The sequence below is a fragment of the Carettochelys insculpta genome, chromosome 1 (assembly GCF_033958435.1).
Source record: "Carettochelys insculpta isolate YL-2023 chromosome 1, ASM3395843v1, whole genome shotgun sequence".
In the NCBI taxonomy this organism is placed as follows: Eukaryota; Metazoa; Chordata; order Testudines; family Carettochelyidae; genus Carettochelys; species Carettochelys insculpta.
The window spans coordinates 286,631,600-286,658,767 of record NC_134137.1 but is presented as its reverse complement, the minus strand read 5'-3'; the positions used below and the strand labels follow the sequence as shown (position 1 = coordinate 286,658,767).

General features: G+C 47.3%; 1 protein-coding gene across 1 annotated transcript; it reads right to left on the bottom strand.

Annotated features, from left to right (window-relative positions):
* Window positions 1-129: 129 nt before the first annotated feature.
* GSG1 (germ cell associated 1) lies at window positions 130-23,436 on the bottom strand. Its single transcript, XM_074983935.1, has 5 exons — window positions 21,913-23,436; window positions 15,882-15,929; window positions 5,117-5,269; window positions 4,567-4,678; window positions 130-586 (listed from the first exon to the last, which is right to left on the bottom strand). Exons 1-5 carry the CDS (start codon window positions 22,229-22,231, stop codon window positions 256-258), a joined length of 963 nt encoding a protein of 320 aa, XP_074840036.1. The 5' UTR covers window positions 22,232-23,436; the 3' UTR covers window positions 130-255.
* Between the last annotated feature and the right edge of the window lie 3,732 nt (window positions 23,437-27,168).

The following is a 27,168-nucleotide window of genomic DNA, read 5'->3' as shown; positions in this document are numbered from 1 at the left end:
GGAAACACCCTGTGCGTTGACCTTTCATGACTGACATGGTAACACTGCCGTCAACAGCTCCAACAGCACAAGCCCCAGTGTCATTGTGCGTGTCCCTGCCATGCTGCCCGGAGATGACAACATGCCTTCCCCTTCTACCATGCCCCAGAACTGTTAAGGAAACCAGAACCTCAGAGAACTTGTTAACACTGGTATCAGTATTTGGTTGAGACCTCTGTCTTCTTACCACTTCCCACAAAACCTCCTCCCACCTCCCTAACCGTGATCTTCCCCAATGGACTGTCCCATGACCTCGTCTAGCTCCAGCTCAGGTTCCTGCTGCAGCACCTCCTGCTGCAGCTCGGAGTAGAAGTCGACCCCCTCTGAGATGGAGCGGGGAGGCCTGTTTTGCTGCTGGTAGTAGCTGCTCATCTGTTCCCTGTGCTGCTGCTGCAGCACGAAGCACTGGTGATGCTGTGACTGGTCCTTGAAGCTGCCATCGTAGCCCTTGATATGGTTACGCTTGAACTCCAGCACAGTCTTGGTATAGGTGTTGAGGGTGGTGACAGCAGAGGCCATGCAGCAGGTGAAGGAGGCCCAGGCCATGCTATGAGAGGGGAAAGAGAGCGACACATGCAGTGAGGATCTTAATGAAGTCCTCCATAGTCCAAGAAGTGGGGTGGGTCAAGAAATGAACCAGATGCATTGCAAGGAGCTAATGGCTAAAGCCCTGCAAATCCATTAATGCCCACTTTATATCTGCTAGCGTCTGCCTCTGCGGATGTGGATGCAGATATCCACAGTTCATTGTTGTAGATACTGATGCAGATACTAATTGCATACCAGGCCAGGGCACTACTAATACCCTCCTTCTGGAACACCAGACAGAAGCCACTAACTGGAGATGGACATCAACTAGATAGACCAAAGCTCTAGCTTAGACTTACAGTGTTCTAGCACTTTAGCTTCATCCTGCCACCATTCCCTCCCCCCTGCCCCTCAAGCAATGGGTTAAGGGGTGGATAGCTCTGTGACTTACAGCATGGAAAGAGGTGGTGCGGGCGTCAGAAGGAAGAAATATGGATGCAGCATGAGAAAAGGACAGGATGACTCTAGAATATCTGCATCAGGAAACATGATTACAAGCCAAACAATTTAGAGAATCAGGACAGTCCAGGAGATGCTGAGTATTTTACTTATTCTGCAGCCCTCCTCTGTTATGTTAACCATTAGTACACTGTTTTGTCTTGTTTTCAAATTGCTTTTGAGATGCCCTTTTCAGAGTATTACTACAGAAAGAATATAACCATTCACATTCAAGTTAGTTAGACACAGGCTGTGTCTACACTAGCCCAAAACTTCGAAATGGCCATGCAAATGGCCATTTTGAAGATTACTAATGAAGCACTGAAATACATATTCAGTGCCTCATTAGCATGCGGGTGGCTGCGGCACTTTGAAATTGCTGCAGCTCGCCACTGCACGGCTCGTCCCAATGGGGGTCGTGTTAGAAAGGACCCTGGGAACTTTGAAATCCCCTTATACCAATCTGCTGATAGGAATAAGGGGATTTCGAAGTTGGTGGGGTCCTTTCGAAAAGGACCCCCGTCTGGCTGAGCCACGTGGTAGGAAGCTGCAGCAATTTTGAAGTGGTGTGGCCGCCCACATGCTAATGAGGCGCTGAATATGTATTTCAGTGCTTCATTAGTAATCTTCGAAATGGCAATTTGCATGGCAATTTTGAAGTTTTGGGCTAGTGTAGATGTAGCCACAACGGCAAAAAAGAAAAACACCTAAAATATAAAAAAAACCTTTGTAGGGGTATCTAGGTTTGACACACAAGGATCTTCCAAGTAAGAAAGGTCCCAATTGCAGTGTTCCCATGGCTCTGTCAAGTCTGAAAGGTTTTGTATTCCAAATCCCAAACCCCAGAGTTTCCCGACCCCTCTTTGTGCCAGACCGAGGAACACATAAAACAATGTTATTGGGACTACATGTTGCCTGTTTCCCACTTAAGTAGGTGGATCTTTTTCACCTGTGGAGGGGACAGTGTACCCTGTGACTCATGACTGTATAGGGACAAAAGTGAGCAGTAGGCACCTTGCTCAGCATTTCGGACGCGCCAGTGTTGTTAGTAAGTGTTCATTGCACTTTCAGGATCCTCTTTGCACAGTGCGTGTGGTGATGGAAATACTGTCGTCGTGCTGCACGTGCAGCAATGTGCTGGATTTCGCATTAGCATTAAGGGGGCTGTGGTCAGTAGTGCAGACGCAAATGCGGAGACAGAGAAATACGGAAGGATAGAGACAGACTGTGAAACCACATAAGAGGAGGGATTCTGGCGAATCATTTCAATGGAGCACCTAGCACTGTAGTGTCTAAACATGAATTTACAGACAAGATGCAAAATAACACCTAAACCATCTACATTGGTGGGCTCAGATGGCCATGTATGATCTCAGGGCAGGCTGAGCCCTAAGCTTGCCCCAGTTTGTGTTAAAATGCAGGGGTGTGTCAGTTTTGTGAGCAAACCAAAGGAGAAGATGGATGAATGTAATTCTAAAGAAAGGGTCAGCAGGGAAGGGCCAGGCACTGAGGGCAGATCTACACCACAGTGGAAGGTGGAATTAAGGGATGCAATTTCATCTAGGTTAATTACATAGCTGGAGTTGACATATCATCATTCGGGCTTCTGGGCCATCTCCACTAAGGGAGGTTGACGGGCACCTGCATTCCTGTCAACTTCCCTAATTCCTAACAGGACACAGGGGCACCCTGTGAGTTCAATTTAGTGCATCCCTATTAAGGTGTGCTAAATCAAACTTGGAAGATCGAGCAGGGCAGGGTCACTCTTCCCTGCACTGGAGACCTATCCTGACTCTAGCCTGCAGCTCCATGTGGTCACAAGCTCAGCAGGGCTGATATGGTCATTACATTAATGGGCTATGCAAGCAACATCCAGAAATGAATCTGGTGATGCTCACCACTCTGAGTACTAAGCCAGTGCCTGAGCATGTTGTTTGGGGGCACTATGCTGTGGGACAGTGTGGATTGGCTAGGCTAAGAGCTAGGGCTCTGATTTCCCATGCTCACGTAAATGTACTCGTGCTAACTCTTGTTGAGTTAGTGTGAGCATGAATAGCTGTGTAGCCACAGCAGCACTGGCAGCAGCAGCAGAGACATGACTGAGCTGTGCTGAGTACATACCCACTGGTTTCAGGTGGGTTTGTACATACAGTACAGCTTAGGCCTGCCTCTGCTTCAACTACCAGTAGCGCTGTGGCTACACTGCCAGTTCTCATCAAGCTGCCATGAGTACGTGTACATAAACAGGGAAAAATTACTCCTTTGCCCCGTCACATAGGCACAACCTCAAATATGAATACATGTAAAAGAGAGACCTTCACCGTGTGGTTATTAAAGGTCCCATTTTGTAAGCTAGCCAGTCTTCTGGCTAAGCATTAGTTTGTATAATTGCATTTAGCTTCTGTCCATTCCTCCAGCAGTCTCAGATGGGCAGCACTCTGTTCTTTTCTGAAAAGCACAATTTAGGCTGAAAACCATGAGACGTTGGGTAAAATGTTGGGCTGGAAGATACCTCAAGAGATCATCCTGTCCAGCACCCTGCACTGAGGCAAAACCACGGAAACCTAAACTGTCCCTGACGAGTTCATCCAACTTCTTCTTCAAGCCTCCAGTGGGGAGAAATCCACTGATCCCTTGGTACTTTATTCCAGACCTTTAACTGCCCTGATACGTCTGTTAACCGAAATCCCCCTTGTGGCAGATAAAGCCCATTGCATCTTGTTCCCCTGGCCATGGACATCAATTGATCACCATCCTTGTAAGAGTTCCTTGCATGTTTTAAGTCTGGAAATGATGCCCTCTCAGTCTCATTTCTCATGACTATCCACGCCTCTTTTGGTTTTTCGCTTTCCTGGTAGATCAGGTTTCCTAAACCCTTTGTTATCGTTCTCGGAATAGAGAGCTTTGTTAAGCTGTGGAATAGTTTCTCAAGGTAAGTGGTGCGAGCTCCATATCTTGTGCCATTTAAAATTGGATTGGACAAAACTCTGGGAAGCAGGCCCACAAATGGGGCAAGGAGGTGGGCAAATGCGCAGGGCCTGGGGCTCCCAGCTGCTGTTGCTGCTACTGCAGCCCCACACAGTGCACTCCAGATAGCTCTGAAGGCTGTCTCTGGGAGCTAGTCCCATCTCTGCCTCTTCCACCCCCAGTACCATTCCTTCCAGAGGCATGGAGCTGCCACCCTCCCAGGCTTGCCGAGGGGCCTGGAGAGTCTGTCAGTCGCTCTGCTGGGGACTATGTTTCTGGGAGTAATTCAGCACTGAGTCAAGGGAGTGGACAGGATGTGAATTACTAGTCATCCTCCATCCCAGATCTGTTATGTTACTCTTGTGATGCAAGAGTTGAGGCACAGACCTAAGGGTGAAAGAGAAGCAGCCCCGGGGAAGCCACACAGGAGCGCTCTTCAGGAGTAAGGGGGAGAAGGAGGGAAGTTCAGGGAGGTGGATTGTGAGTGATGCCTACAGCCAAAGGGATCTGAAGAAAGCCTCACAAAACACATACTAGAAAGCCCATCCATAGTCCCACGAATGTGGTCTCCAGTCCTCTGGCCCCAGGCTGACAGTCGCCTGAAAGACTTGTGAATACATCATGTGAGCCACCATCCCCAGCAGGCCTAAAATAAGAGGACAAGAAGGCAAAGTTGTCATAGTGGAGACCAGGCTCAGCTGCTTTGGTCTTCTAATTAGGACCTGAGGCTTAAGATCAAATTCATCCTGTCGAGCAGGTTCAGCAGCTAAGTAATCTCCACCCCGGGCCCTGTTCCCCCTCTTGGTGACACCATTTCTCTCCTGATTCCCCCTTATTGTCCCCAGCTCTGCCCATTTTCTTCTCACTCTCACTACATCCTCCTCTCTGTGGCCCTTTCCCCTTCAGCCTCCTCTCCCTGATACACTGAGGCTAGTGAATGTTTGCGGTCTTGGCTGCGCTTTCTTCCCCGAAGAACTTCGAGACCTTCCTCACTGAGCTTCACTCCCTGCCCTGAGCTGCTCATGTGGCTACCCAAGACTGCCTCCGTAACCCGCCATGCCTATAATGGTGTGGGGGCACCAACCTGATAGCACAGAGGAGACAGCAGCAAAGGCATTGAGCTTCAGCCCGCAAACTGGATTCCTGGTGTGCAGCATTTCTACCAGCAGCAGGATGAAACTAATGAGCAGCAAGCAGATGTAGACCACCTCTGACCCTAGCGACAGCCACAGGATTCCTGTCACAAAACAGAGGAAAGAAGAGACCTCAGAGTCAGCACAAAATAGGGTCATGAGCTGCCACAGCTCTCCTGACCCCGAAAGAGCCCCACCATAAACTGGGAAGCGAAAGAAGCCTCCAGACATTCCCCACAACCCACTGAGCAAGGCAGAGTGAATGCAAACTTCAGCCATAAAGAATGTGGCTATTCTTCGAATGGTCCCCGTGGGTGCTCCACAGTAGGTGTCGGGCTTGCCCTGGCGCCGCAGCTTGGAAAATGTTCAGCAATCTCCGTCGGGTCGCGCATGCGCCGATGCACGTCGGCTCTTCGCACGCTTACGGTCACGTGCGCAATCTAGTCCCCGCCAGTTCCTTCTCAGCCGCCAACGGCTGCAGATGGAATCCTCTCCGGCTCCAATGCCTGAGACAGATAAGTCTTATTTTTTCTCGTGTTAATAGTTTTTAACAGTTCATAGTTAGCAGTCCTATAGTTATTATTAGTTAGTTACTCTGTTAAAAGTTGTTAAAAATTAAAGACTATCTTAAAACCGCAGTGGCCGCCTCCGGGCGGGCCCGCTGCTTTTGTTTGTCGGCCTTCAAAGGCCAACGGTCATTAACATCACCTAACATACTGTTAAGTGTGCTATTAGCACCTAAGGTCTCAGAATTAAGTTTTAACAATGCCATCCCCCGGCTTTAAGAAGCGTGAATCTTGCCGGAGGCCATGCTGCTTCGGATGGCCATAGCAGATGCATATGGTGCCTTGGGGAGACGCACGTTCCCCAGAAGTGCTCCCGTTGTTCCAAGTTGACTAATAGAGCTACAAAAGATAGAGAAGTGAGGCTGAAGATGCCGTTAGTTGACAAAGCACTTCAGCCTGCCTCATCAAAGGCAACGCATGCGGAGGGCTCTTCGGGACCGCACAAGAGGAAGGCTGCCTCTTTGACCTCCTCTGCGCAGAAGAAAAGAAGAGCCTTGCCTACTCGATCCCTGCCCCTTACTGTTGGGAGCGGGACGAGTGTAGCAAAGGGCCCGCGCATGCTGGCTTCCTCCACTGGTAAAGCCGCGGCGCATGCAACCACTCAAGGCCCTGCAGTTACCGGGGAGACGGCACCGAGAGCCGTGCGGGCACTAATCAGTTCGGCACCAGCTACTGCGGCACTGATCGAGACTTCCCCAGAGGCACCGGAGACGACGGCACCGAGGACATCGGCACCGAGGATGACGGCACCGAACACGATGGCACCGGGATCCACAGCACCGAGGACGATGGCACCGGGATCCACGGCACCGGCGATGACGGCACTGACAACAACGGCACCAGGAGCAGTGGAAATCAGCATGACACCTGCTCCGGTACCAAGTTCACCAATAGGACCACCCCAGAGGATAAAGGCTAAAACGAAGACCAGGCACCACAGCCCCTCTCCTGAGGTAATTGCGCTGCCTCTGTCACCATGATCACCACCGGAGATTCGATGGGCAGCAACACCTTCAGCCTGCCACAGACGTCTTTCTCCTTTTCTTCGGAGCCCATCACAGGGATCTGCACGCTTTTCTCCAGCATCTAGCAGAGATCCCTACGAGTCTTCTCACAGAGGCTCTCCTCGTACGTCGGTATCATCTCAGAGGTCTCGACATTCCAGGCACCACCCTTACGTCCTTGGGTCATGGTCCAGGTCTGCATTGCCGGGCCCCTGTCCCTGTTGCTACGACCGCCATCATTATGCGGGGCGTCATCATAGGACGTCGACGTCTCACTATGGATCCCCGTCGACCACTCCTCAGCGCCACAGTGTTCTGCTTCCACCTGGGGGAACACCACGGGTTCCCCAATCAGAGGCTGGGTCTAAAGACATTGAACCCCACCTCGAAATTCCACAAAGACAATCACATCAATACGGCCAGGATCCAGAGGAATTGGAGGAGAGATACCATAGTGATGCCTCCTCATCCTCGCCAGACGAGGCCGTGGTCCCTGAAGACATTTCTCCCCCAGATGACCTGAAACAGTTCCAGGAGCTGTTCAAACGGGTAGCTCAATCCCAAGATATTCAAGTGGCGGAGGTGCAGGAGAAACACCACAGACTCCTTAAAAACCTCAGGCCTCCATCTTCTTCTAAAATTGCTATTCCTCTGGACAATGCAATCATGGAGGCAGCCACTAATATGTGGCAGACCCCAGCATCTGCTCCTCCTACCAACAAAAGAGCGGACAAAAAGTACTTCGTCCCTGCGAAAGGTATGGAATTTCTATTTAGTCATCCACAGCCAAACTTGCTAGTGGTTGAATCGTCCCAACACAGGTCCAAATCGTCCCAGTACAAATCTGGGGGATTGGACAAGGACATAAAGAAGCTGGATCTTGTGGGTAGAAAAGCCTACTCCTCCTCTACTCTGTTGCTCCGCATGGCCAACTATGCCACTCATTTGTCGAATCACAATTTCGACAATTATTCCAAGCTTACTGCCCTCATGGACTTCCTTCCAGAGGATAAAAGGCCGATTCTTAAGGCAATTGTACAAGAGGGCTATGCAGCTTCTCGAGCGGGCGTGCAGATTGCACTGGATGTGGTGGACACAGCGGCCCGCGCCGTGGCCACTGCAGTGGTAATGCGGAGAGAGTCATGGCTTCACACATCTGGCATTCCAAAGGAGTTACAGGTCAAAATTGCAGACCTCCCCTTCGACAAAATAAAATTGTTTGCTGAATCGTCCGACTCAGTCCTACACTCCAGAAAAGATTCCAGAGCGACACATCGGACTTTGGGGATATATACCCCACCGTTCAGTAGGAAGAAATTTTATCCTCAGTAACGCTGTTATGGTTACCAACAGCAACGTACCCAATTTCAACGGGGGTATGATCAGGGACGTCATCAACAAACACATTATAAGGGCCCTAGGCGCCGGGCAGCGCCTCCTCAGGGCAAAGTGCAAGACAGCAAGCTTGACAGATATGTCGAGGGCCGCGAAGCCAAGACCGTACCTCAGTGCCAATCTCAGTACATGTTCCATCACCGACTCAAGCCATTTTACCCACAATGGAAAAGCATCACGTCGGACAAGTGGGTATTGGAGATCATAAACACGGGATACACGATCCCCTTCCAGTCTTTACCTCCACCAAATCCTCCCACCGCACCCATGCTCAGAGACCCCTCCACCTACCGGAATTAAGGCGGGAGGTGGACCACCTCTTATTCATAGGGGCGGTGGAGAGAGTACCGGAACAATTTCAAGGCAAAGGGTTCTACTCCAGGTATTTCCTGAAGGAGCAGAAGACAGGAGGGTGGAGACCCATTTTGGATCTACGCACACTGAACCAGTACCTACGCAAACAGCGCTTCAAAATGACTACGATGGCTTCAATAATCACGGCACTTGACCATGGCGATTGGTTTGCAGCCCTCGACTTACAGGATGCGTATTTTCATATTGCAATTCATCCAGCCCACAGGTGTTTCCTCCTGTTCCTTGTGGTCACAGATCATTTCCAGTACAGAGTCCTCCCATTCGGACTCTCTTCAGCACCCAGAGTCTTCACCAAGACCTTAGCGGTGGTGTCAGCATACCTACACAGACAGGGAGTTTTCATTTTCCCGTACCTGGACGATTGCCTGCTAAAGGGAACTTCCCAGGCGGAGGTATTACGGATGATACACATCACCACAAACACATTTATCTCACTGGGCCTCATCATCAATTTCTCAAAATCAAAGACCGACCCCACGCAAAATATAGAGTTTATAGGGGCTCGGATAGACTCAGTCACGTCAAGGGTGTATTTACCCGAGGCTCGTTTTCGTGCCATCGAATCTCTTGTACAACTACTAATGTACAGCCCCACTGTTCCAGTTCTCACGTGCTTACAACTGTTGGGGCATATGGCAACCACCACGTTTGTAGTGCAAAATGCCAGGCTGCATATGCGAGGATTGCAGCATTGGTTGGCAACCATATACAAACCCTCAATCCACACCGTCCACAAGAGGGTGTCACTTACAACAGAGGCACGAAGCTCGCTAACATGGTGGGGAAACCCCAAGAATCTCCTAACAGGGGTGCCCTTCCACCAACCGCAAATTACGGTGTTCATTACAACAGATGCCTCCCATATGGGATGGGGGGCTCACATGGACAACAAAACCACTCAAGGATTATGGTGCCCCGCGGAGAAGACACTGCACATAAACATATTAGAGCTCAGGGCAGTGTTCAGTGCATGCAGGCATTTTCACAATTATCTGTGCGGAAAAATAGTCGGAGTGAATACCAACAACACCACCACGTTTTATATAAACCGACGGGGGAGCCAGGTCTCATACGCTTTGCGCGGAGGTGGTCCGGCTCTGGAACTGGTGCATCGCCAACAATATAACCCTAAAGGCTTCATACCTACCGGGGGTCCACAACGTCAAGGCGGATCAACTCAGCAGACACTTTGCGCCCACTCACGAGTGGCAGATCCATCCAGACCTACTCCACCAAGTGTTCCGCAGATGGAGTTTTCCCCAAATCGACTTGTTCGCCACCCGAGAAAACAAGAAATGTCCCCAATACTGCTCCAGAGCGGGCATGGGACAGGGGTCTTTGGGGGACGCCTTCATGATCCCATGGAAGGGCCCTCTTCTTTATGCGTTCCCTCCCACGACACTTATACACAAGGTCTTGGAGAAGACCAGAAGGGAGAAAGCATGCATGATACTCATAGTCCCAACCTGGGACCAACAACAGTGGTTCTCATTGCTTTTGTGCATGGCTCAACATCAGCCATTTCCCCTATCAACAGTACCGGACATTCTCTCTCAGGCTCGGGGGTCAATACTGCACCCGCACCCGAAGAGACTTCGGCTACAAGCATGGCTAATCCATGGCTAAGCGCCTTAGAGACTGCATGCTCAGAGGGAGTACAAGTCCTTGAATATAGTCGGAGAACTTCCACCAGAAAGACTTATCAGCACAAATGGTCACGTGTTTCCAAATGGTGTTCCTCCAGGCAACTAATACCCCAGGACGCCACCATACCTACGATTCTGGATTATTTGCTACAACTCAAACAAAATGGACTTTCGCTATCCTCTATAAAGGTGCATCTGGCGGCTATATCAGTGTTTTCGGCATGAAGAGGATGGATCAACCACATTTGCCCATCCTGTTGTCTCGCGTTTCCTAAAGGGGTTGGTGAACCTGTACCCCCCTCGGAAACCAATACCGCCGTCATGGAGTTTAGACCTAGTTCTACATACCCTCTCGGGACCGCCCTTTGAACCATTGGCTACGGTCCCCCTCCGACTACTTACCATTAAAACGGCTTTCCTCCTGGCAATCACGTCAGCTCACAGAGTGAGTGAGCTCGCGGCCATAATGTCCACACTACCCTGCACGATCTTCTCAAAAGAAGCGGTGGTCTCACGATTACACCCAGCCTTCGTTCCGAAGGTCTCTTCAGATTTTCATATCAACGAACCAATAGTGCTGCCCTCGTTCTATCCTAAGCCTCACAACTCAAATGAAGAGGCACGGTTGCACTTACTTCACGTAAGAAGGGCACTGGCCTTCTACATCGATAGAACTAAACCTTTCCGGAAAACGGACACACTCCTGGTGTCCATTGCATCCAGGTCAAAAGGAGAAGCGCTACCTTCGTAGAGGATTTCAAATCACATTGTGTCTTGCATAAGACTGTGTTATGAGAGTCGCAAGACTCCTCTGCCAGTTCCGCCAAGAGCCCACTCTACGAGGGCGATGGTGGCATCAACGGCTTTCTTCAAAGGCATCGCGCTGAGAGATATCTGCAGAGCAGCGACGTGGTCTTCCTACGACACCTTCGCCAAGCACTACGCCATGCACAGGATGCTTGATGAGGATACACGCCTGTCGACAGCAGTCCTTTCACAGGCAAGCTGCGCATAAATTGGGTACCCACCTCCTTTTTCGGGGGGGGTTACTGCTGGGTAGTCACCTACTGTGGAGCACCCACGGGGACCACTCGAAGAAGAAAGAGAAGTTACTCACCTGTGTAGTAACGATGGTTCTTCGAGATGTGTCCCCGTGGGTGCTCCACTACCCACCCGTTCCTCCCCACTTCGGAGCTCTGTTTGTGTGTTTTCAGGGGCGTCCGGAGCTGTTGATCAGGAACTGGCGGGGACCGGATCGCGCACGTGACCGTAAGCGTGCGAAGAGCCGACGCGCATCGGCGCATGCGCGACCCGACGCAGACTGCTGAACATTTTCCGAGCTGCGGCGCCGGGGTGAGCCCGACACCTACTGTGGAGCACCCATGGGGACACATCTCGAAGAACCATCGTTACTACACAGGTGAGTAACTTCTCTTTTTGCTGGTATGACACACACCCCTATATCCCTGTGCAGATGGCCTGATGGGGATGTATATACCACATAAGTTTTCAAATTAGGGTATATATTATACACATAGGTCTTATCTGGATCCTCCACATAAGTACATACAGAGCAGTTGAGCAGAATTCAGAAAACACATTTATACCCAGGAGCCTGTAATATCTCTGTTCTGGTGTCTCCTGTCTTCCAATCCCCTGCTCTAACCACTGTTATTTCTAACAGACACCCTGGCCTCAAACTGAGCTCCACATTCCACTGGAAGGGAGGGTGACTTTAGGACTGTCCAAGCGTTCAAATAACCAGAGTCCAGTGAATTTCAGCTACGCTCCTGCCTTTTCCCAACTTACCCACCTCTGGCATGACCCCATCCCAAGAGCTACAGGGGAGGGTGCAACAGAGATCCCTTATGTACGCCTTTTGTCACTCAAGGACACCCCGCACCCACCACCACTTTCCCCATTACCAGGGAGGGTGGACCACTTTCCTCCTGAAGTGAAAAGGGGATGGAAGGCCACCAAGATTTGCCATCCCACCTCTAATTTTATATTGTACTATATCATATCAACAGGTATTCAACAGATGTGACTATTGTATGAAACAGGAGATGCACTGTACACTACACCAATGTCTAGAGGTATTATTCTGCTCTCCTACAGGGTATTCCAATTATATGAAATAATATGGATATGACCAGGGATCAAGCATTCACCATCCCCTGTGCAACTCACAACAGATGGCAATGGGATGGCAGTTGGAAGCTTTGCCATGTACTTGACCAGTAACATCACAGTGTCCTCTGGGAGACCAGGAATATCTCTTCCAGAAGTTTATTTTCATAGAATCCTAGAAGCCTAGGGCTGGAAGAGACCTCAGGAGGTCATCTAGTCCAGCCCCCTGCTTAAAGCAGGATCAACCCCATTTAAATCATCCCAGCCAGGACTTTGTCAAGCTGGGACTCAAAAACCTCTAGGGATGGAGATTCCACCACCTCTCTCGGTAACACATTCCAATACTTCACCCCGCCTCCTGGTGAAGTAGTTTTTCCTAATATCCAGCCTACACCTCCCCTTGTGTAACTGCAGACCATTGCTCCTTGTTCTGCCATCTGTCACCACTGAGAACAGTTTCTCTCTATCCTCTTTAGAACCCCCTTTCGGGAAGTTGAAAGCTGCTATCAAATCGCCCCTCACTCTTCTCTTCTGCAAACTAAATAACCCCAAATCTCTCAGCCTCTCCTGATAGGTCATGTGCTCCAGCCCCCAGTCATTTTCCTTGCCCTCTACTGAACCCACTCCAATTCATCTGCATCCTTTCTATACCGGAGGACCCAGAACTGGACACAATACTCCAGATGTGGCTTTATCAGTGCTGAATAGAGGGGAACAATAACTTCGCTAGATCTGTTGGAAATGCTTCTAATGCACCTCAATATGCCGCTAGTCTTCTTAGCTACAAGGGCACACTGTTGACTCATATCCAGCCTCTCATCCACTGTAATCCCTTGGTCCTTTTCTGCCGTACTGCTACGTAGCCAGTCGGCACCCAGCCTATAACAATGCTTGGGATTCTTCCATCCCAAGTGCAGGACTCTACACTTGCTCTTGTTGAACCTCATCAAATTTCTTTGGCCCAATCCTCCAATTTATGTTGGTCCCTCTGGACCCTATCCCTACCCTTCAGTATATCTACCTCCCCCTAGCTTAGTGTCAGTTGCAAATTTGCTGAGGGTGCAAACCATCCCCACATCCAGGTCATTAATAAGGATGCTGAACAATACTAGCCTTAGAACCACTTGAAACCAACCGCCAACCAGACACTGAGCCATTGATCACTACCCGTTGGGCCCATCCATCAAGCCAGCTTTCTATCCATCTTACAGTCCGTGTATCCAATCCATGCTTCCTTATCTTATGGGCAAGAATGTTTCAGCCTTGATTAAATAAGAAAGCTTGAACAGGACTGCCTTTAAGCACAGTAGCTGAACTCCTATGTATCAGGAGTCTGGCTCTGAGCCAAGAATGAGAGCTCCAGCTCCCGGGACTAATGGAAAGTGCCTGAGCAGCCTTGTAAGCCTCAAACTAAGGAAGGCTCAAGACTGCAGTTGCCCAGCACCTCCCTGTTCCTACTCCAGTGAAGGAAGAGTGATCTCTAGGTGGTCCCCAGATCAGCCATAGAGACCCAATGCAGGAGAAGTTCAGGTTGAACTCGGAGACTATGCTCCCCATTTTGCAGTTTAGGTTTGGAAAGGGAGCAGGAAGCATTGAGTTATGTTCAGTTCTTGCATAACTGTTCCTATCATTTTCCATTCTGTCAATCCACAAGTAATCCCCACTGGTGTTTTTGGTCCATCTGTGGTAGAGCTGATTTAGCTTGTAGTTCTACTTATTGGACTAATTACCCACGAAAGCTCATTGCCTAATAAAGTATTATATTAGTCTTTAAGGTGCTACAGGACTACTTGTTTTTGATTTTGTTTTTTGTGGGGTTTTTTGTGAAGTGACAGACTGACATGGTTACCTCTCTGAGCCTACTGGAGTAGCCAATAACTGCAATTTAAATACGTCAAGCTTTCTGCCTTTGATCCTTTATAAGGAATCCTGTAGTGAGGAAGGATTGAGTCTAGTAGCGGATCATGGATAATGCGCTATTCTGTTAAAACTAATTAATACCAAAAGACTATGAAGACCATCTTGTGCTGGAATAATGTATCCATGCAAGGTTGGTTTGGGGGCAGGCACAGCACAAACATTTGTTACCCTGTAGAAACAGCTCCCATTGTGAATACAGGTCAGTTTTTAACAGCCAAGAGCTGACAGTAAAAGTACAGATTTGTTGTTCCCAAGAGCTATGTCTACACAGCAGAGCTATTTCAGGACACCTCGGTATCCTGAAATAGCTACTCCGAATCTTTGCAATGCGCCCGTTATTTTGAAATATTTTTTTAAATAACAGGTGCACTATTTTAGCAGCCCTGTACTACTCATTGCAGGAAGAGTGAGGAATGCTTTGAAATAGCACAATATTTTGGCATTTGACAGTATCAAAGCCAAAACAGCCTATTTCAAAATAAACTTGAAATAACATATGCAATTTGCATAGTGCAACTTGCACATCTTATTTTGAGTTTAGAGTGTCTTGTAGCTGTAGCCAAGGAGAACAGGGCACTCTATTATTTATTTAAGATTTATATATTAATGTAATGGACTACATATTCCAGGCTCTGGGTGCTGCTGGCACAAGTTGCAAGAATAAAGATCAAATGAAACATCATCTTACCTTCCCCTGACCTCCAACAGAACTCAGTCCCTCTGCAACAAAACATAAAACACCCATCCCTTGCACAGATCCTAACCTACAACAAACTTTGCCCTCCACAGCAGGAACATCTGGCCACAGCTTAGATTTTGATGCTACAGTGGGGAACTCTGGCTCAAGCTAATAATGGAAGCAGGTCGTTTGCATACTGCTGGGAGTGCAGCTTGTTAATACCAAGAATTCTTTGCTCATATATTCAGTTTTGCTTCTGTAGCTCTCCAGGTACTGTCCAGAGGTTGAGTAAGCATTATTAGCACCATTTTAAAGAAAAAGTAGGACCAATATATTCAAAAGGGAACCCCCCCATAATAGTGGCCAAACTGAGATACGTAGGATGACATTCTGGCCCCTCTGAAGTCAACAGAAGTTTTGCCAATTGGTTTCAATGGGGCTGAAATTTCACTCAGAAGGTTTAAATTACAGATGTTTTGATCTCCCACAGTTCCCATTCAGCTGGAGCAGTGAATGCTCTGCATGTCTGAAATTCAGGCACCATTGTCTCAGTGTAGGATCCAAAAATTAAAGTGCCCAAAAGGGTGGGCAGGTTTCAAATTTTTGACAGAAGTGGCATGCCCAAGGGCATATGGTGCGTCAATGGTACAGCTGTGTTTAATTACTGGTAATCATTTACACCGACCATCTGTGTGCATTCTGGGTTCTGATCAGGACTGGACATGCTGAGACACAGCTCTCTTTACCACATTCCAGTTGGATTGATAGCAGAAAGTATCAGAAATTATGTGAGGAAAGCTAAAATTTTGTTTTTTTGGGAGTCTGTGCTAAATATTTTGAGTAAACATTTAAGGTGAAATCCTCAATACTGTGACTTCAGTAAACCAGTATTTCACCCAAACCTTTAGGTGTCTACAGCACTTTCAACCTGCTGCAGTTCTCTGATCTCTAGAAGGTGTGTTGGCCAGCTCTAGTGAGAAAAAGAAAAAACTCATTCTTACCTCGCTCTGCAGGAGGTGAAAGCTCAATGAAGCTGCGACATTTCTCATCTGAAATGCAAACACACCAAGCTTAGATCTGTGGATTCTCAAAAGATTGAGAAGGATGGAGTGTTAAAAATTGCAGCTTAGTTGCCCCTTCCATTTCTCAAGCTTTTGCAAGATCTACCTATCTTAAGGTCTTCTAGAGTCTGCTGTCTTTCTGACCTAAGAGGTGGTTGCTCTGATTTGTTTTGGAAGTCCAGTGCACAAAGGTAGAGAAGGAAGGAAAATGGTCTCTCTATCTAGTGCAGCTGGGACTCTTATGAGAAAGCTGTTCTTCATTCACAAAATATTAAATAGAGTCACATATAAGAAAATAGCTGTAAATTGAAAATATTAATAGGAAGCTGCAATGAGAGAAAATGCCCTTATGCTTCCATAGAAATTCCACAAGTGGCTTTAACTCTATAAACTTCATCCCTCCTTGCTTCAGCTTGGAGATCACAAAGTTTCTTCCATCCCATTATCTTATTTCATGGTTTTCCAATATTAGCTACAAACCCTCAGACTCATCACATGGCCCATGCTCCATTTGTCTGACTGTTATTCATCAAACGCACCAACTCTTTTCCTCTTTCTCTCCATAAACAAACCAGAGAGGTGCCTCTTGTTCCCACTCCAACTTCCAACTCTATTAAGAAAACTCCCAAATATATCCTAATTTCCACATGCGGTCATCTACTTTCTTTCATTATAAGACACGGAACTTAACTGAGCCCGCCCACTTCCCATATATAAACAAGAAACACTGTTATAATTTTCATATATAACTTTCTGATGTGAGTCAGAGACATTGCTCCAGGCCACTTGTTAACTGTCATCCAATCCACTTAACACACACAGGCCAGAATACCCTATGCAACAAGCTAAGGTAGGTCATTGCTTATTGGCCATGGCAGAAAGAAGGGTATTGACTTGCTTAGAATGTATTCTGGTCTCAATAATTGGTCAAGAGTTTTGAAATATGCAGAGTTGTAAGAGTTGGAGACTAGCTCTGTTAGGCTGATGGTGGATAATGGTACTAGAATTGTGGTTATTTGTGAAACCTTAACAGTTATCCTCCCTTTTAAAAGTTATTTAACATAACTACCATCTTCTAATTTCTAATTATAGTTGAACGTAATCACTAATTATCCTCAGCCTTAACGCTATCTTAATTAAGCTTGTTGTAAAATAATTTCCTTAGTTTGTTAGCAGTTACACAAACACTGATCTCTTACCACTGTGTCAGCAGATCTTTCAGTAGAGTACGGAGTAATATGACATTTGAAGATCCATTCAAATGTTATGCCATCATAGTTATACTGTTGTTCCACCATACCGGTAAATATTGTCACTTCCATAAGCTCCTACTTATCCATAATGGCAGCACTTTAACTTTTGTGTGACAGCTGTTTTTGCAATATTGCAATTAGAGAGGATGAAACCCAGGTCATGCTGAAGTCAAATGCAAGGTTTCCATAGACTTTAGTGGGGACAGGATTTCACCCAGAGTTATTTTTTAAATCGCCTGAAACTATTTTAAGAAATCTCAAATCCAGGTAGAACTCGCATGGTGTTTGATTTTTGTTATAAACTTTAAATATGAGTCAATGGTGTGACACTCTTGCCAAAAAAGCAAACATGATTCTGGGATGCATTAATAGGAATGTTGTGAGAAAGACACACGAAGTAATTATTCTATTCTATTCTATTCTATTCAGGCTTTGATTGTAGTGTTGTGTCCAGTTCTGGGCACCACAATGCAAGAAAATGCGGAGACATTAGAGAGGGTCCAGAGAAGAGCAACAAAAATAAGTAAAGGTCTAGAAAACATGATCTATGAGGGAAGAATGAAAGAACTGGGTTTGTTTAGTTTGGAAAGACCAAGACGGGGCATGATAGCAGTTTTCAAGAACTTATAAAGGTGTTCTCATTGGCCTCTGAGGATAGGACAAGAAGCAATGGTCTTAAATTTCAGCAAGGGAAGCTTAGGTTGGACATTAGGAAAAGCTTCCTAACTGTCAGGGTGGTCAAACAGTGGAATAAATTGCCTAGAGAGGTTGTGGAATCTCCATCACTGGAGATATTTAAGAGCAGATTAGATAAACATCTATCGCTTATGATCTAGACGGTGCTTGGTCCTGCTGTGAGGGGACTGGAATTTCTGACTTCTTGAGGTCCCTTCCAGTTCTGTGATTCTATGCCAAGCTTCTGTGAAACAAAGGTTGGTTTCCACATGTTTTGGACAAGTTCAGTGGCTTGCTTGCCTTCCTTATAGGATGTTTCTGCCATCTAACTTCCAGCTTTTAGCTGTCTTCTGCAGAAGATACACAGAGGCTTTGGGGCAAACAACAAACCCACAAGATCAGGATTGTGGTTCTAGGGAGACAACCACTCACATTATGCAAATTCCAGTCTCTGCTGCACTGGTGAAGGAGACTAAACTCCACCAAGGCCCTCAGGCCAGTTCTAATCTCAGCTGCGTTCATCAAATTGATTCCAGCCACTGCTCAGGAGCTCATGCAACAGGTATGTGAAGAGCCAGATCCCACTTAAGACACAGAACTTTCACTCACCACTACTCCTGCTGAAAGTAGTGCCCACGGCTTCTTCCCAATGAAGGGTGTACCCGCTTCATTGGAAAAGGCCCCTCCTTCCCCAGGAGAAACATTGACTCTCCCCCTCCATACAGAATCACTGTCACCTCCCCACACTTAGGCACACACAATCCAAAATTGCTTTGGCCTTTGTGGCTGCCCTATACCAATGCAAACTTTTGTCTAATCCCCATATCTATCATAATCCCTAAAAGGCTCTTTTAGCATTACTGCTTGCCAGTATTCTCTTTTCCACTGGAGCTTTCCTGGGCAGATTATTTCCTCCCAGATACATTAGCTTGCATCTTTTTCCCCTGAGGCATTTCATCTTGTTATTTTCTGCCCACAATTCTAATCTCCATAAGCCCCTTGTGGTATTTCTTTCCTCTCAGTGGTGTTCAGGATTCCTTCCAGCTTAGTACCATCTGTGAATTTGCATTAACTCACTGTTTGCTACCTCATCTAGACTTTATTGAAGTTATTAACAGTGCTGGCCCTGATGCTGAGTGGTGCAGTGTTCCCATGGGGCACCTTCCCCCAACTCAATTCTTTGGAGCTGACCATAATCCTTTATTTGTGGGCCTTCAACCTGCTGTCGAGACATATAGCAGGGGTTCCCTTCAAGCCAATCTGAAGTAATTTTCAGAGTCTGATTTCAGGGAAGTTTTTACCAACTACATTGCAAAATCCAAAGCTCTCGGACCTCCTGATTTCCTTCATGTGTCACTGTTAGTCCAATGTCACCAAGAGGCCCATAATATCTCTGCAAACCCCTCAAACTCAGTCAAATGATGCAGTCTGATTCCTAACTCATCCCCTTTATTGCCCTGGAAATGAATCATAGCTTTAACCATTCCACTTCGGTACACCCTGTTTTGGAACACTGCTGGCAATGTCCAAAACAACCCAATCCTGTCAGCAGGACCTGAGAGTGACTGCAGCTTTTCTCTGTTGTCAGCTGGCTTTTCATCTGTGGCCTCTCTGAATTCAAAGGCTGATTCCAGCCAATCCCAGAAGCAGAAATAGTCACAGAATCATAGGGCTGGAAGGGATCTCAGGAGGTCATCTAGTCCAGCTCCCTGCTTCAAGCAGGACCAACCCCAACTAAGTCATCCCAGCCAGGACCCTGTCAAGCTGGGACTTAAAAACCTTGAGAGATGGAGAATCCACCACCTCTCTAGGCAATGCATTCCAGTGCTTCACCACCCTCCTGGTGAAGTAGTTTTTCCTAATATCCAACCTACAGCTCCCTTTCTGTAACTTCAGACCATTGCTCCTTGTTCTCCTACCTGTCACCACTGAGAACAATTTCTCTCCATCCTCTTCAGAGCTCCCCTACAGCAAGTTGAAGGCTGCTATTAAATCACCCCTCAGTCTTCTCTTCTGTAAACTAAACAAGCCCAACTCCCTCAGCCTCTCCTCATAGGTCACGTGTTTCAGCCCCCTAATCATTTTTGCTGCCCTTCACTGGACCTGCTCCAGCACATCCACACCCTTTTTATACCAGGGGGCTTAAAACTGGACACAATATTCCAGATGTGGCCTCACCAGTGCCGAATAGAGGGGAACAACCACATCTCTAGATCTGCTCAAAATGCTCCTCCTAATACACCCTTATATGCCATTAGCCTTCTTGGCTACAAGGGCATGTTGTTTACTCATATCCAGCCTTTCATCCATCATAACCCCTAGGTCCCTTTCCGCTGTACTGCTGCTGAGCCAGTCGGTCCCCAGCCTATAACAATGCCGTCTTTCATTTAGCAGGTTCTTTTATGAACTCCTTTGAGGGACAGGGGAGTTGGCTGGCACAGGGAATGAGGATAGGTTACAAGTCTGTTATTTCTGCAGGGTAAGTTTCAATCAGGCTGTTTGATTTCTTTGGAGCTAGCTCTGTCCCCTATAGGCCAGGCCATGCAGAGTGGTTTGGGGAGAATTCCCCCAGAACAGGTGTGATTTGGGGCTGACAAAAGCCCCAGCACAGGAGTTGAGGAGTGATGGGAGACATGTGTAAAGGGCTCTGGGCTCTGGTGCAGTCCCTGGGCAGCTCAAGTCAGGCTGCCATAAATTAGACCAGCCACTAACATGCTATATAGCACTGGGGGGTAGTGGGGGAACACCGGCCCCCCAGCACAGGCCGAATTTGGGTGACACAAAGGGGGCATAAAGCATATGAATGTCACATAGCTGGTCCCCTCACATACTTGACAAACCACAAACTTCTAAAGGTAGGCCACTTGTTCCTACACCTGCTGGCATTTGCATCTTTGGGATTCATGTTTGCAAACTTTTCTCTCTACCTCTGAGGGAGAGAAACTTGTGGTGGAGGTGGGGGATGATTTTGTAAATGACAAGCTGAAATCCTCTCTTATACACAGGCCTCCAGAGCCTTGCGGGGCGGGGGTGTCAGCAACCCCCTGCATGGATGCCAAGAGTGGCATGTGACCTGATTTTTATCCGCATGTGAGGCTGGAGCTCAGCCCCGCACCTCCTCCCCCATGCAGCCGGGAGCTTGCTCAAGGCCATGCCACCTGTGGATTAATAAAAGAGCAGCTAATGCTGCCAACCACCTGAACAGTAAAGCTCTGCATCGTCATTTATTTATTAATGAAGCTGCTATAAGTAGGACCATTAGTGACTTTAAAAAGTATCACCGACACTCTGATGTACCTGGAGGTCAAAAGGTCAAATTTCTGCACTCCACCTCAGAAAGGTTGCTGATCCCAGCCTAGGGCTTTGAGGAAAAACACCTGTCATGGTACTCGCAATGCAAACAGCAACAGTTGCCAGCATGGCATAAAGCTATCACCTTGTCTCTCACTGCATAGACTCTGAATATGTCATGAACTGGTGGGAGGGCAGGGAGGGATGACCGATGTGGACATTACCAAAAAAAATGATTGGAGATACATGTCTCCTAGAACTGGAAGGGACCTTGGGAGGTCATCTTGTTCAGTCCCCTACCCTCTTGGCAGGACCAAGCACCATCCTTGACATCTATTTGCCCCAATCTCTAAATAGCCTCCTCAAGGATTGAGCTCACAATGCTGGGTTTAGCAGGCCAATGCTCAAACCATTGAGCTACCCCTCCCCCCTTACCAGACCACTCCCTATCACAAATAGCGCTAAGTTGTCTTTTGTTGGCTCTCTTGTCTCATCCCCAAGGCCCATTAAACTCCCCACCCCCTCATAATTCCCCTCACTGAAGGATAGAGTAAGGCTCAATGGGGGCGGGGGGGGTAATGGGCTCTGCCCCAGCTCAACTTGGCTTGAATATTGCCCCTGTTATGTGTCTGGGGCTATGGAGAAGACACCTTCCCCAGTGTGGTCTGCCTGGCCACAGCACCTCTCATGGGCCCTAAATTCATTTTTCTGTAATGACAATGAGGCTGAGACTGCCTTGATGGAGATGCTACCTGGTCCTTCCATGTTCTCCTCACAGGAAAGCCACATGCCCGTGTGGAAGTATCGGAAGGCAAAGCGGTCGTCCCCAGTCTCCCAGCTGTAGTGCACTACGTCCTGGGGTGAAGAATTACTCACACCTCCCTCTGTGGACAGATGCACACCGATGCACTTGGTGGCTTTGTTCTTTCCACACAAAGGCTTGGGCACCTTCTGGGTCCCAACACACCAGTAGCTGCCAAGCAAGGCTGTGGTAGAAAGGCTAAGAGCCAACAGATTCAGGACCACTGCCAAGACAGCACGACGCCAGGGCGGGATCTTCAGCAGTTCCATCTGCAACAAACAAACAATAAGGATTCACATATGATCATCGCTCTATCTCCCTCAGCGTGCACAATGGCCCAGATCCTCACCTCCTCACTTCCAGTGATTTCACAGGCAGTCAGAATATAAATATCTCACAGACACTGGGCCCATGTTGTCTAGATCCCTCCAAATGGTGTGTGTACTTGTGTGAAGGCAGGGAGGAGAAACAGAGTGTCTCGCTGCGTCACTCCGGAGTAAGGAACCATCTCCTGACAGAATGACGCCCTGGATTGTGGAAGAGTCACTTGAGGGAAGTGGTTGCTTCAGACATATAAAATTAGACTGAACCCAAAACATTGGAGAATACGCTTGAGGAAATAATTCTTCAGTGAAAGAGGGAGTGGAGCCTCTCTCTTCAGCAAGAGCTGTGTGCACGGAACTGAGGGGAAGAGCTGGAAGGCAAGCACATTTGGGGTGGCATGCCACAGCCGTTATACAGCTCCCAGAAACACCAGGCACCAACTTTGGACAAGAGGTGAAGAGGACTACTGTATCCCAGGGAAAAGTGAATTTTCACTGCCCTTGCACAATTTGTTGAAGGAGTGCATGGCATTATTTTTTCGAAATGATTAACTAATTTAGTCCTACATTGCGAGAGAGGTTATCATAATTACAGTGGTTTTACAGATAGGGAAATTAAGGCGGAGACGGGTTACATGAATTAATTAGGGTCATACACCCTGTGGGGCTAACAGCCACAGCAGGCCCCAGGGCAAGGTGGGAAAAGGGAGCCTGGCTGTGCACCCCCAGAAGGGGTGGGTCCAAGGAGGTATGGGTGGGGCCCACAGCAGTCAGCTCTCAGAACCATTTGGACTGCAGTTCTGGCTCCCGCCTTCACAGCTGTGTGGAATGGGTCTGACACAGCAGTTCAAAAGGACCCAGAGCTCAGGCCACCACTGCTGCCAAAGTAGTGATAGAAGTGGCCAGAGGTCCAGGCCCCATGAAATGTCGGGCTCCTATGCAATTGCCCACGCTCATCAGCAGGCGACACACACCCAATGAGAGACTCAAGAAGAGAACCTAGGAATCCTGACTCCCAGCCTGATGTCCCTTTGGACAGTATTACCCACACAGGAAGTTACCAGCCCTTAAAGCAGAATTTGAGTGGGGCACTGGAATGGTAATATCCTGCTCTTGCAAACAGTCTAAGATCTTAAATGGCACTACAAGCCACTGGCTACGTCTCCACTAGCCCCAAACTTCGAAATGGCCACGCAAATGGCCATTTTGAAGTTTACTAATGAAGCGCTGAAATGCATATTCAGCGCTTCATTAGCATGCGGGCGGCCGCGGCACTTCGAAATTGACGCGCCTCGCTGCCATGCGGCTTGTCCCAACAGGGCTCCTTTTCGAAAGGACCCCGCCTGCTTCGAAGTCCCCTTATTCCCATCTGCTCATAGGAATAAGGGGACTTCGAAGTAGGTGGGGTCCTTTCGAAAAGGAGCCCCGTCGGGACGAGCCGCGCGGCGGTGAGTCACGTCAATTTCGAAGCACCGCGGCCACCCGCATGCTAATGAAGCGCTGAATATGCATTTCAGTGCTTCATTAGTAAACTTCGAAATGGCCATTTGCGTGGCCATTTCAAAGTTTGGGGCTAGTGTAGACACGGCCACTGTGTGGCATCTTATTTGAAATCCAGAGAACTTCAGAACCATCAGTATTGGACCAGGTCTCATTTTGAATAACCCTGATAAAGAATCCTGATCACTTCCCCCAGAATCCAAGAGTTTTGTCTCAGGTTTGCTCATCTCAACACTTTGTAGAGCACTTAGATGTTATCTGACTAGCTGCCAGCTTCTCACATAATCATTTCAATGCCATTTTCTCCCCAGTGCTCATTGACATGGCTTCTGCCTTTCTATATTTAAGATCTCATTTAAAGACCTGTTTCAGCTGTGCTGCTTATCACAGATATAGTCATAGAACCATAGAACAGGAAGAACCTCACAAGATCATCTGCACCAATGTTTCTTAAACTGTGTTCTGCAGAACACCGGTGTACTGTGAACAACTCACAGGTGTGCCACAAGCATTCAGAAAAAATACACTGATGGTCTATATTTTCTGTTACTAAAACCAGATATGATGTTACTTCTTCATTGCTATGATGCCTGATTAAATTATTTCATTTTGGTTTTGCTGCATATGTTGTTTGGGATTTTTTTTTCGAGAAAATTTTCATAGGTGTTCTTCATAAAAATTAGTATTGTTTAGTGGAAACGTGCTAATAGCCAAATTGGAGAATACTAATGAGGTGCTGAAATGAATATTCTGCACCTTATTAGCATGCTGCCAGCCACGGCACTTCGAAAGTGACGCGTTTCGCTCACGCGCGGCTCATCTACATGGGGGTCTTTTTTGAAAGGACCCTGCAAACGTTGACATCCTCTTATTCCTATCAGCTGAATAGGAATATCTGAGGCATAACAAAAAGTAATACTACTGTGAGACAGAGTGCTGCTTCTTTCATAATAACTTACAAAGACATGGCCCAAGGAGGCCACAACCTCTGCTCAGCTGACCAGAAAGCTTATTAAGCCTGACCAGCAAAGAACAGGGCTAGAGATGGATCAACTTTCCCTCTTGGGTGGGAGCAGGATTGGATAGCCTTCCATCACACAGAGGCCTTATCTGCACTGGTAGAGGCATGTAGAACATGTATAGCTGCTGTGAAAACCAGGCTGCATTCTCACTGCAGGATGTAGCTACACAAAGCAATGAAAGAACAATAAAGGGTCCTGTGGCACCTTATAGACTAACAGAAAAGTTTTGAGCATGAGCTTTTGTGAGCACGGACTCACTTCTCTAGCATCTGAAGAAGTATCTGTGCTCACGAAAGCTCATGCTCAAAACTTTTCTGTTAGTCTATAAGGTGCCACAGGACCCTTCGTTGCTGTTACAGATCCAGACTAACACAGCTACCCCTCCCATACTTAAAAGCAATGAAAGACTCTGGAAGGGTGGGGACAGCAGAGGAAGGTTTCAAGGGCAAGGAGCCTCTCACCTGCCAGAGCCTTTTCTTGTCAGCTGGAGTCCATAGTGGGGACAAGCTCTGGCAGCACTGAGGCAGCAGGACACTACAGATGCAGCTACACTTGCTTTCCTCTTTCAAAAGGGACACACAAAGGAGGTAAATCAAAAATGCAAATGAGATATAAATTTGCATATCTGACATGTCATTTGCATACTCTAATTTCAAAAGAGCTTCTTTCAAGAGGAATGTAGATGCTGCTTTTTCAAAAGTAAACCCATCTTCAAAAGAATCCTTCTTCCCTCTATCTAATGGGAAGAAGGATTCTTTCGAAGATGGGGTTTACTTTCAAAAGAGCAGCATCTAGACTGGCTTTCTTCTTTCAAAAGAAGCTCTTTTGAAATTAGACTATGTAAATGAGGTGTCAAATATGCAATTTTACGCCTCATTTGCATTTTTATTCACCTCATTTGCATACCTCTTTCGAAAGAGGAATGCAAGCGTAGACACACCCTACAAGTGTAGACATGGGAGGCTCTGCACAGGCAGAGAGCAACTGTTAGGATTATGTACTCTAAGGTCCTGGCATGTCCCCCCGTTTAAGCTGTGCCTCGCCATACCCAGAGCTGTGTACCCCCGTGGCAGTGAGTGTGTGATACCCACATGCTACAGACCACCATAAGCATAACAGCGTCAAAACATGGCTGGAAGCGCAAATGGTCCCAGGCAAAGTGCACTGAGCTAAGAAAAGAAATTATTCTACTTCTTGGAATTGCTCCTGGTGCCCTTTGGAATCTTTTGCACAGGCTTCTGTTCCCTCCCTAGAGCACCTCTGTTGACAATCACCTGCCTATTCAATGACACTAGAAAAGGTGTTGCTAACTCTACACAGTTACTCATTCAGTCTGATGATCTGAAGGCATGTGTCACCTGACCATGTCCCTGAAGCTGATGACTACCGTCTGCCCAGTGTTAGTGAAGGGTTTGTGACCACGGCAGATGGAATAAATTTCCAATAACACTTTTTTTTTTTTCCTGAGGAAGACAGGGTTATCAAGAAAACAAGCTTTTGTCTGTTTGTTTTTGTGGAAAGTGTCTGCTTTCATCAAAAATTCCACATTTTTCATCTGAACCAGAAAACTGAAAAATTTTCACTGAAAAATCAAATTTTCTATTTTTCAGCATCTTTTGGTCACGAGTATTGTGCTAAAAAGGGATTTATAATCAAATTATTATTGTTATGAGAAATGTTGCAAAAGCATTTTTTCATCTAAATTTTCCATGAGAAAAAATATTTAGCATCTTAGAATCTGCATAATTTTCTAAATACCATAGGGCTGGGTGGAAGGGAAGGAGAAGGGGCTGAAAATAATGGTGCCAGCAGGATGTGGAAGAGAGAAGTGAGAGGAGGTGGCTGGTTAGAGATGTGAGAAGGCAACCTGAATTATTTTCTCAGACAAACACACCCCAAAATGTTTCCTTCTACCAAAGCCAAGCACTTACTGCCAGTAACTGGTCAGACAACTTCTGGTATCTGGACTGATTCTGCAGCTAACCTGAAATAAAGCAGAGTAGAATTTACCTTGCTGGTGGGTTGTTGATGTGCTGTTGTTTAGTTTGCGGATGGCACAGCTGTAGGACTCTGCCTTGCTCTCTCCTGCAAGATCAAGCTGCTAGATCGTTCAAGAAAACAAACTGCAGCTGAAGCTCTTTCTCCTTCATCTCCTCCCAACTTCATTCAGCCCCCCATAATGCCCTTTGGTCATTAAATGGTTTCCCTTCCAGCCGGCAGCTGATTTGAAAGAAATGGACATTTAATAATCTACAATGCAATCATGGCACAGATGTTCTGGGAGATTATACAGGAAGAGATTGGTGTTGCAGGCTGGGATTAAGGGCCAAGAGTGACCTGCATTCAGCGAGGAACAAGTTT